Raw genomic sequence first — 12,441 nt, forward strand, 5'->3', positions numbered from 1 at the left:
TAAGCTCTTTATATATATATATATATATATTACTAAAAATGAATAGATAATAATTATTTATTAGTTGACGTCAGGAGGATGAGTTAGTTGTGGGCGTTGAGAAGAAGAAAATATAGAGAAGATGGGAAAGAGATAATACGTGGTTACCGGAGGATGACCAAACGTAACCTCCTAGGTTAACAATTCTAGTCTAACTAAACCACACTTAATTAAAAATTAATATTTTTAGAACAAAAAAAAGCAAGTTTCACGCATATTAATGATGTTTCATGCCTCCCTTTGTTTGCTAGATTCTCTAAACTCGCCTTGCTTGTGCTTTTCCCACAAGCTCTATTTATAAAGTCAAAAACTTTAGTCTCTCTTTTATTTTACATAAGCACATAAGCACACAATTCTCTCATGTATTTACATATCTCACCCTTAAACTTTCATATTTACACGTGTAACACTCGAATCCTTAATATTACATAACAGACAGTTTTGTTATCAATTTAATACATATTTTCATTCCTATACTTAAGAAACTGAAGTGTTGTGCATGCAAAAATGAAAGTTTATCAGGACTCCGGATGCATCCAGAGTTCAATAGTAGGACGTCACGTGTGGCGCCTCACCATTAGACTTTGAACGCAAATTACGTCCGGAGTCCGAATGTAATATTTGCTCGTGAGATGGATATGTAAATACATAAGAATTGGGTGTTATGCATGCAAATTTTCACATAATTTTTTATGAAGTTTTATTTCTTGCCTTTTTTGTTAGTTTAGGTGGTTGTGCTGCCAAATGGGGTTAGTTTAAGCTTTAATTAGTCTATTTTTATTAGTTAATGCAGTGCTTACATATGGTATTAGTACGTAGTAGGCTTGTTCTAGAAGGATACAATTTTATATTATTTTTTAAAAAAAATAAATATTAATTAGAGTACTTTTAATTCTATTAATGATGTTGTTGTGCCTTTAACGTGATGTATTGGTTTGGTTTGGGGTGGTATTTATTGATGATATATTATGATTTTTTAATATAGAATATAATTATGTTATTTTCATGAGTAGGGAAATATTCCGTTAAGAGTTTATTTATGATTTATGTTGGGCAAAGAAGCACTTATAAGAAAATGATGAGGGGTTTAAAATCTTGTAGGAGTTGTTATAGTTGTGGGTTGCGTGCCATTAAGACATTTAGTGGATTGCAAAGCATGATTTATTAAGAGTTAATTGCAAGTATCCTTAGCTAACTAAAGGATTAGTTCTAACTCAATATTAAATGATGGGTTAATCACTACTTATGTTTTATAAGACATAATGCATTGGAAAATAAAAGAGTGGCTCGACAATTGGTCTTCGATGGAGCGGCATGCGAATGAAGTATCTTATGGCAATTGTATTCTGTGTGGTCGGGCTACGAAGATTCATGCCTTGGTCAGTTTTGATGAGAGTATTTTTTTGATAAAATTTAGATGATTTTATAGAATATAAGACATTGGCTAAAAACTTTGCTCTAATTTTGTTAGGGCTTTGGATATGAGATTTGAGGTTTTTTATGAGTTTAAGCTTTGATAGTTATTACCTTGTCGATAACGAGAGATTAGTTTTGATTAACGTTAGTCGTTAGGGTTTTAATTGTTGATTAGTGTATAATAGTAACAAAATAAGATTTAGAGTGATAAATGAAAATTTCTTGTGTGAGTTCAAGAGAAAATGATGAAAGGAATGATGTTGACATGATTTTGTGGTCCCGTCATCCTTAGTTTTCATGGTCGATTTATGGTTTACTTACTTAGAGGAGATATTCAATCCAACATGACTAAAATATCTTTGTGAGTAGTTATAGTATTTTTCATCCAAATGAACCTTATAGGCCTTGGGTATATATTTCCAGAAGGGGCAAATTTAAGTCGACCTTATTTATTTTTTGTAATGTCCTGTCAAATATTCTTCATGATTCACAACTTAGCGACCAATATAGAATAAATTGGGGTTGAATTGCCAAATAACTTGATCAAAAAGGTTTGATCGTAATTGTTATATCTATGGCTTTGTTAGGTAATACCACGAGAATAGATAACTTAGGTAACATCCTTGTGGGCATAGATTATTTCAAGTGCGAATAATGTTGTATGTTTGATATGATATTTTTTAAGTATTCAATTTAATCAAAATTAGTCACCCCACAAATAACTTGATCAAATCTTGTGAGAGGAACCAACAACTTTAGTGAAGGCTTGTTATTGTTTGTTATGATCTCTACGAGAATGATGGTTAGTCTAGTCATGTGGGACTTACATGATTGTTCTATTTACAAGACAGTTCGTTCGAGATCATGCATCATTCGATGATAATGAATTTGATTTTTGATTGGAGAGTTTTTTAAATTATATATATTTACATATATGTAACTTTGCTTAAGCATGAAAATATATATTTCATTTTTTTAAAATTAATATAGGAGAGTACACTTTCTCTCTCCTACTTGGACTTCTAAAAAAAATGAATTTAAGCCTTAATTGATGTATAAGAAAGATTGGACTATAAATTATTGAATACGTTTCTATTATTCACCAACAATTATTTTTAAGATCGCAGTCATTTAACTAATTTACATCTATAAGAGCATAGTTATTATTATTTTGATAAAAAAATAATTACAATACATAAAACTATCCAATTATTATACAGACTAAGGGTCTGTTTGGGGCAGCTTGTGCGTTTCTGGATAAGCTGCTTATCCTGAAACGCGGCCCGCGGGCCGACTGCAGGGGTCTACCCGCGGCCTGCGTTTAGTATAAAAACCCAAACACAGTTTCAGATAAGCTGGTGGAACGCGCGAACCAAACAGTACGACGGCGTTTTTCAAAACGCCCCCCGCACTTATAAACTGCCCCCAAACGGACCCTAAGTCAGCAACGGTTTTCTGATAGCAGTTGAGAAACAACCCCACAGCTTCTTCAAAAAGCAACATCCGTCCCATATGTTAGATTTGTATACATGTTGACACGAGTGGATTTGGGGGAGGAGCGTCTACTTTCTCTCTCCTACTCGGACTTTCGGGAAAAAAAAAAAAGAATTTAGCCTTTAAAAAGCGAATAATCTAAAATAATACGTGCAAAAGAGACCCATCTTAATCAAACCAAAGACATTTGTCTATCAAAGAACATGCTAGGAGCTCTTAATATAGTTTTATCTTTAAACTTAATATAATATTCATTTTATATTTGAATAATATTTTATGAAACAACTAATTATTATATCACACTGAAACTCATTTTTCATAACAAAACAAAATTACATTACTTTCTATATTTTAATTATATTTCATCGTTGTTTGAGTTTTTATCCTCCGGTTTAATGGTTATTAAGACCTGTATATTTTTTTATTAATTTATAATAAATCAGACAATACTTATGTTTGATTTATCCATAGCCTAATTTTTAATTGAATCTTCATATATTTATTTATTTTAAAAAAAATCATAAAAATTTAAATCTAAACTGAATTAGATATTTAGACCCATTTTGTTCATGCATGTTTTATAACATCATATTTGATACGTCACCAACAAATTTTCATGATCCGACACGAATCTCGAGATAATATTTGAAACATAAAACATTCAAATCTTGATAAGAAGTCATTCAGAGCTCTGCAGAGTTCTGATTTCAACAAACTTATAGTCAAACTGACCGGCTTGATGAGACGGGTCTAATAATATGAAAACTAGTCCAATTCAAGTCAAATTAAGCCCAGATCAAGTCATTGAACCACACTTAGACGATTTTCGGACGTATTTGCAAGGTCAAACGGTTGTCGAATATGACATGAATATGACAAGTTTATACTCGAATCGATCGGCTTGACAAGACGAATCCAACCAACTTAAGATCACTCAATTCTAACATCATTAAGACAATCAAATGTTCATTATACGCCGTATGATTGATGGAAGCTCTCCGGATCTTCCCTTCCGATCAAAATGATTCATATTCCTGCATTAATTGTACCCATAACATTATAAATGGATCCCCATCCCTCTCATGATCCGCATCCCTCTCATGAGTGGGGGCAAAAATCAGGAGAGGGAGCGTGAGACCTTGAGCAGAAGCTGCAGTTCAGCATCACAGTTGATCGTCGTCGACCACCGACCACCGCCGACCTCCGTCGTCGACCACTGCCGACCGTCGAAGACCATCGCCGACCGTCGACGACCTCTGCTAATCGTCATCGATTATCACCAACTAGACGTTGTCAGTTATCGTTGTAATATGAAAAATATAGTTACATTTTCTCATATGAGGGATAATGAATTTTTGTAAACATCAATTAATAGTGAATTTTCGCAACTAGGGCAGATCCCGTGGTTTTTCCCTTTACGAGATTTTCACGTAAAAACTTTTGGAGTCATCACCGCTTGTTTCTCTTTCATCTGTGTGTGTGTGCTGTACTTTCGTACAACACTAAGAAGATAATCTGTTACTCAACCATCACGAATTTTCTGGCACGCATCAATAATCATATTTTTAAATAGCCCAACATGATCGACACATTTTAAAAAAAAGTTTTAATCTTAATAATTGAATAATATTTTCTTAAAAATAAAAGTTTCATGCATATTTTATTTTATAATTTTATTAAACAAATATGTCAATAAATAAAACTTTTATTTGAATATTGGGTTCATTGAAGTGTGATTATTTTATTTGATTTTTTAATAATTAAAAATATAACCCCACATAAATGATCAAATTTTATAAATTTAATTTTTTTTATTATCAAGTTTTTTATTTTATTATATTAATAAATTCATAAAAAAATTTAAAATTGTTTGAATATTTTTTTGAAAAAAGTTGACCCCGATTTGAAGAAGTTTTTAGCTGCGTAATTTCATGCTGATATTATATTAAAATCATTTAGTATTTAATATAATATGAAGTAATTTATCGTGAGTTAAATTTTATTTAAATAAAATATTATATAAGTATAAAGTATTTAATAAATTATTTAATAAATTATTTAATGAATAATAAATAAATTTTTTGTGAATATCAATAAATGAGTTTAACTATATTTAAATTTGGTTAAATTTTCGAGTTTTAAAAAATATAATTTTTTTATTTACTAATATAGTTTTAAAAAAATATTTTTTAAAAATTTATTTATTAATTTAAATAAATATGATCGGGTGTGAAAGGGAGCCAAATTTCGGGTTTTAGGGTTTAGTTTATCTTCGGCATTTACACGACCCGCTGAGCTACAGGAGATAAAATCAACGGAGTAGAAACCCCGGGATGGCCTTCCTCATCCGAAAGTTCCAGGAGGTAGCTATATTCTCTCCTCCTCTTTCTCCTCATCGTAGATGTGGTGCTCTAGGGTTTGATTTTTGCACAATTTATCGAAGGGACCAAAATTTTATTTGGTTCTAGCGTGCATATTGGATCTATCCGAAAGAAGCCTAACCAACATTTCTAGACTTCTTTGTTTGATATGAATTGATTTCAGCTGTGTAATTTTCTGGTCAATCTGTGTTGAATCCCTTGTATTCGGGCCAACTTATTTGAAGAAATTTCAACATTAATGCATGTTTTTTTTTTCTGGATAAAATTCATTTTCGACTGCACTTTACGAGTGATTTTGATCTCGTTGGTAGATTTTGGACTAAAGAATACTAAAGATTGCACGCTAGAGTATTTTGTCTTTGAATAAAAGACAAAAGATTCAGAGAAATTTTGATAATTTTGAGCTTTGGCCTAAGATTTTGTCAGCTATGCTTTGCCCCCCACAACATATCTAGAACTGTAGGCTGTCATCGTAACTCGTGAGGATAACTGGGCTTCTTGATATGGAAAATGGGAGTTACTCTTAGGGGCTGTTTGGCTGCAAGTAAGATTTAACTTAATTAGGATTTATTAAATCTGGTAAATCTGAATTTATTAAATCTTGATGCTGTTAAATCTTGAAAACTGTTTGACATAGTTGATGTTAATTTAAATCAAACCTGTTTAAATTGTTTGATAACTTATTTCAAGGTATAAGCACGTTGGTTTAAATAGGATCTAAATGTCAAGTGTTTATGATAACAAATTCTATGTTATTTTAAAGTTGCTTGCAACTCTTCCACTTCTAAGCATCTTGTGTTGAATCATCAGTGAAAAAACAAAAGATGTGAATATGCAAATTCAACAAAAAATGTGCATCATATTGTTACTTATAATATATCAAATAAGTTGTACAGGAAGAGCATTAAATAATGATATTTCAAGAACTGCAAACAGAAAAATAAAAGTAGAATAAATTTAATGAGATATTTCAAATAGATAACATGTATAAAAAAGAAATGCTCTTAGAATGATTTAAGTCTGAAGGTAGATGCTCATTGCACACAGTTAATCCGCATACATGTTAGATCTAACATGATAACACTTACTAATAACAAAAACTGTATAATCTATAATAAATTATTCAAATACAAGCATAAGAATACTAATAAACAACACTACTTGTTTGCAACACCAATTGCTTTTGATGAGTATATCACTTGTTCTGGAATAAGGAAGCAAAATAAGTTGAATTTCAAAACTTGGCATTGCTATCAAAATCTGGTCAAAAGAATGGAACAATAATTAGGAGCTATTACATAACTTGAAATATCTTTATTTTTTTTTCTACCAGGTTATAATTAAAAAACCTTAATCCCCATACTTTGAAAGCTTATCTTCTGTGTCTCAAATTATAAATTTAATGTAGTCATCAATAATAAAATATATAAATGTCAATATAAATGAGTATTTTAAAAGGTAACATGAAAGATCTGACCTGATAGAGCCAGAGAAGATAAAATTTTGCCTCGATATAAAAGTGTTGAGATTTGGCATGAAGCAATATAATTTCATTGATAGAAGGAAGGGCATTTAATCCCAATTACAATTGACACAACAAAGAAAATAAATAAAAACAAAATAAAGCAAATAGAAAATATATAATGAGTAAATAAAAACTAATAAGAAAGAAATAATGATAATAACGACTAGAGATTTGATTGTTGTTATAAATTTAATACTCTCCCTCAAGTTGAAGCTCAGATATTAATTATGTTCAACTTGGATATGAAGTCATCAAACTATGTACTGGAAAGATTCTTGGTGAGGATATTCGTTAGTTGATCGCTGGATGACACAAAAGGAACACAAATTTTCCCGAGCTCAATCTTTTGCTTAATGAACTGTTTGCCAATCTCCACATGTTCGGTACGATCATGCTGGACTAGACCGCGAGCAATGCCGATGACAACTTTATTATCACAAAATAGCTGCAGCAGGACGGAGGTTGGTATATGAAGTTCACGGAGCATGATGCGTAACCAGAGGACTTCATAAATCATTAAGGACAGGACCAGAATTTAGCTTCAACAATGCTTTGAGCAACCGCAGACTGTTTTATTGCTTTTTCATGTGACAATATTTTCTTATACAAATGAGTAATATCCTGAGATGAAACATCGATCATGAAACAACCTGACCCAATCCATATCTATATAAACAACAAAGACCGAGATGTGTGATGAGATAGAAGTAAACTTGAGTCTAGTGTGCCTTTTAAGTAGTGGATAATCCGATGGACAACTTGGAGATGGTGTTCATAGGATCATGCATGAATTAACTCATTATACCAATTATGTGACATATGTCAGGGCGAGTTTGGACGGGTTATATGAGTTTCCTCACAAGGCGCTGGTAGTGAGATTTGTTGAAAGACACAACATTGGGAATGCCAGATAATTTTCATTGGGACCCATAGGGACAGTCATTGATTTGCATAGAAGAATGTTGTTCCCTGGCAAAAGATCAATCACACATTTACGTTGAGATAAGCAAACGCCCGAGATGATCGAGCCATTTCCATGCCTAAGAAATACTAGAGAGATCCCAAGCCATTCATGTCAAAGGATTTAGCAAGAATGTCTTTCAAGGACTCTAGTACTGGGAGATCGTTACCTGTAAGAATAATATTATTAACATAAACAATAAAGATAGCTATCTGGCTATTAAGGAATGCCAGAAGAAGAGAATGCGACCTTATTGAGCCCGAGTAAAACCATGACCCTTGAGCACCTTTGTGAACTTGCTGAACTAGACCTTTGGGGACTGCTTTAGCACATAGAGTTACTTTCGCAGTCTGCGCACTTATCCTTTGGAGGCTGTAAAGTTAAAGCCTGGAGGAAGAGACATTTATACTTCTTCTATAAGTTCTGCAAGTTTACATGTCATAGGAACGTTGGTGTATGTGTAGCTTTGGCTTACGAGATCTATAATAAAAAAAAATGTGGCATGGATGAATTTATACATTTATTTATTTTCTTACTCTTTAATTTGGTTCATTAATTCAGTTTTCAAATGTTCTTAAAAATTAAATTTTATTTTTGAAGTGAGTAAATTTTTGTAATCCTATATATTATATATTTAAAAAAGGTTGTTCGCCGATTAATCCCATAGTCTCATCGAGGGGTGTACCCCTCTTCCATAAAGGTGTGCAATTCAAACCTACGCAGGGATCGAATCCTCGACCGAGAGACTTTCACCATATATATATATATATATCAATTAAATTAATTACTACTTTTTTTAGTATATCGTATAAAATAATATCTATATGTATATAAACTTAGATTTATAAAATTTTAAAATTGACCTAATTAAATATGATTAAATCTGAAGAAGTTATGTGCATTGATAATTACTCTACTATTGAAAACATAATAATACAATTGATTATAAAATAATAGATATTGAGCAGAAATAAATCGTTGATCAAATATGCATCTCATTTAAGGAAAAATATAAAATAATATTTTATTACTTCTCCATTAACTCATTATTTTTAAGTGGATATATTTCTTATTGTCCTATGAGATTAACTTTGTCATCGTTGATTCTCTTGCGATCATGAAGAAATTTCTAAAAAGAAGATGGTGCAACGCTACAGTTCCAACTCAAAGTCATGTCATTAAAATATCTTCATTCTCATCATACAAACAAAAAATGCAACTAGAACATCCAAATTTTCAAATGGACATAATGTTGTCCTTGTGGAGTTGTTTTTGGAATAATTTCAATGTGAAAATATGTCAAATGATAGATTGAGTTAGGATAATAGGTTTTTGTAGTCCAGACATTAACAAATAGTTAGGTACCACATAAATTTAGGTAGCATCGATGACTCTTTAAAAATATGAAGAGCGACTTTAGGGTGTTATATTTGTTAATAAATGGGGTTGGGATGAGAATTTGGATATCACAATTGCAACTAAGGATATATGAAAAGATCATTTTGATGTATTATTGTATTAATTATTTTTTAAGTAGTTGATCTTGCATTAAAATTTAACTATGATTGATTTTTATAGAAGAACATAAAATAATTTGATTTTAAAGAAATGATTTCCACATATACAACAACAATTGACATTGGAGCCACTTCTTTCGGGCAATTTATTTTTGCATATCTCATTGAAGAAGACGATATCAATATGCGAAAAATTTTCTGTCCGGACTCCAAACGTAGCTCTACGTGCAGAATCCCAGTAATTTATCGTCTTGCTTCTTATATCGGGCCAACCTAAAAAATATTAAAGTGGAACTGCAGACTCTGCAATAACCCAGAAATAACTCCAGAATAATTTCCGCGGTGGGTTCTATTCAATAACTCAGAAATAACACCGTGTATGATATTTCTAAGATATTTATGAGTTATTTCGGGGTTATTGAATTGCAATATATGGTTTCTCTTTAATAACTCAGAAATAATTCAGAAATAACCTAGAAATAACCTCCGCGGTGTTATTTCGAGGTCATTGATGTGGAACCGCAGAAATTATTTTTGGGTTATTGAAGTGGAAGATACGAGTTCTTCTTCAATAACCTAAAAATAACCTTTCGCGGTTCTACTTCAATAACCCCGAAATAACCTACGTGTAGCACACGTGGCGGCATATTATTGGAGTTCGCATATAGTGCTACATCTGGAGTCCAAACAAAATTTTCTTTATCAAATTGGCTATTGATGATTTTATAGTCGAGCATGGAGTAAACTACGTTAATGAGATAAATGTTTTTGATCGAGAATTGGATGTTCAATTAAACAAATATGTGAGCATACAACTATCATATGATCCTACGAGTGATGGCAAACAATCAACTGCGGAAGCCAGCAAATGATAAAACAAAAGAAGAACAGATTAGGGCAACGTGAAAACTTAAAAATGAATGTGTTACAAAACGAAGGAGGGTAGATTAAGAAATAATTAACTTAAAGGGTTAGTCCGAGTAGCATCTATTGAAGATAAGTGAAAGTAGATGTAAATGGTTTTGATATGCACAATTAATGATAGAACACTAATAAAATGGATAGAGAAAATTAGCATCAGTGGATTAATAGAAAAATGTGGTAGACCAAAGGTAACATGAATAGAATTTGCGCGAATGGATTTGCATGGAATAGGATTAAACTTCATGTAACATGTGGTAGAAATGAATGAAGAATGAGGATTTATGATATTATAATATTTATTTAGCGTTGTTTTGCTTTTATCAGTTTGAAATGAAAATATCCTAATGGATAATTATGAATTTCTTGCCCTAGATTAGTTTAAAGTTATTATGTTTTCTATTTGATATATTTCTTATTAATTTCTTTTATTTTTTACTGCATTAATAGGTAGCCATTACTCTAGCTAAGAGCCCAAAGTTTGCTCGAGATCCAAGGCATCTTCAATTTGAAGCTGACATAAATCGTTTGTTTCTTTACACTAGGTCAGTACTTTTGTACCAAAACTACATTTATAGTTTATCAAGCAGAAAACATAGTGGTACGCCAGTATGTTGAGGTAAGGCTAACTGTGATGATAAAAGCCTAGTAAGTATGCAATTACATACATAGCTCGAAACATTATTATTTACAAAATTAGCACCCTCTTTCATCCATATTTCAAATGATTACTCAAAATTTCCAAATTCATGATAAAACCCCAACTCATAGATATCATTTTATCAAAAAATTCCCAATGGTTTGATCGTGGCATGCATAAATGCATTGGTTCAAAAGTTCAGAAAATCACTTGGGATGCTGATTTGTAAATCACAATGTTTATAGTGCTATGTATGTAATTTTCCCTAACATTTATTACGTTTACAAAGGGCTGTTACTGGATGGCATTATTTGGGCAGTGTAAGTCTGCCACATATCCTTCAGGGGAAATCCTCACAAACCCTAACCCTCAGAACCCGCCTACCCACAATTGACACATCTGCGCTCAAACAAAAACTCTTGAAAACACCTCGACATAAACATTTATTTTTATATTAAAAAAAAGGTGAATAATCAGATGGAATTAAGAAATTCAGATATTTGGGGCAAGTCATTTTTGCTCGCCCAGTACCATTTTTATTTGAAGCATTTATATACAAAGCACTTAATTCTAGTGTTTTTACATATCTTACACCCGAACTTCTGGTTTTAAACACATAGCACTCAAATATTTAATATCAGAATAATAGCACTATTACTATTTTTTAAAGTGAAATACACCTTTTAATGTATTGGTTTAACACCAAAATACTATGTATGTAAATATGAAAGTTTAGGTGTGAGATTTGTAATTACATAAGAATTGTTTGCTAGGTACGTAAATTTCTCATTTTTATTATTGTAGACATAGAATTAGTGGAGAGTATGACATTTGTGGATTTGATGATTGCTTCCAAGCCCTGTTGAAGGGACTATGTGATACCAAAATTATCCCAAATCTGATATAAATTATATTTTATTATGCAAAAGCAATAGATGTTACAATCAGAACTCAAAACAGGGAAGAAAACACAACAAACACAAATATTCTACTAGGGCGGAGGCATAGTAGCTGTTGGTACAACGAAGAGGTGGTTTGGGAGATGCCGCGACCGACTAGAATGATGCAAGAAGGGTAATGGTGACACTGATAAGGAGCGGGGAGAGGTTGGCTGTGAGGTTAGGGCGAGGGAAGTGAGGTGGAAGCAAGGAAGCGAGCAGGATGAGTGGCAAAAACACTTGCACACTGCAGTAGGGATGACAACTTGCACTGGAACAATGCAAGAAGGTGACAGTGGCATGGGGGGTCGGGTTTGTAAAGCGACAGCAAGCAGGTTGAAAGAGAAAGGGGAGGAAAATGCAAGGAGTTAACAATCACTTTGAAGCATGATACAACCGGGGCACCACCTGTCATCGGATACAACCCTAAAAGGGAGAAGAGGGATATCAACGATTTTTCTGATGGAAAACTCAGTAAAAGCTTACCCTATTCAACAAAAAGAACATATTTGTATTAGTAGATAGCTCGGCGGAGGCCCCTCCCTTTGGTAGCAACTCTAGCCCACCCTAGTCCGATTGGACCCTCTAGATCAATGTTGAATCGGTTCA

At 32.4% G+C, this 12,441-nt stretch overlaps 1 protein-coding gene across 6 annotated transcripts in view; it reads left to right on the forward strand.

The window, feature by feature from the left end:
• Window positions 1-5,194: 5,194 nt before the first annotated feature.
• LOC110017866 overlaps window positions 5,195-12,441 on the forward strand; it is a 15,631-nt gene continuing 8,384 nt past the window's right edge. For 5 of the 6 annotated variants that reach the window (XM_020715010.1, XM_020715013.1, XM_020715012.1 and 2 more), the window contains exons 1-2: window positions 5,195-5,312; window positions 10,705-10,799. In XM_020715010.1, coding sequence (XP_020570669.1) covers window positions 5,283-5,312; window positions 10,705-10,799 — 125 coding nt within the window. In that variant the 5' untranslated portion in view covers window positions 5,195-5,282. The remainder of the gene's footprint in view (window positions 5,313-10,704; window positions 10,800-12,441) is intronic. The other variant, XM_020715015.1, reaches the window with a different exon arrangement.

The sequence above is a fragment of the Phalaenopsis equestris genome, unplaced genomic scaffold (assembly GCF_001263595.1).
Source record: "Phalaenopsis equestris unplaced genomic scaffold, ASM126359v1 Scaffold000002, whole genome shotgun sequence".
Taxonomy (NCBI): domain Eukaryota; kingdom Viridiplantae; phylum Streptophyta; class Magnoliopsida; order Asparagales; family Orchidaceae; genus Phalaenopsis; species Phalaenopsis equestris.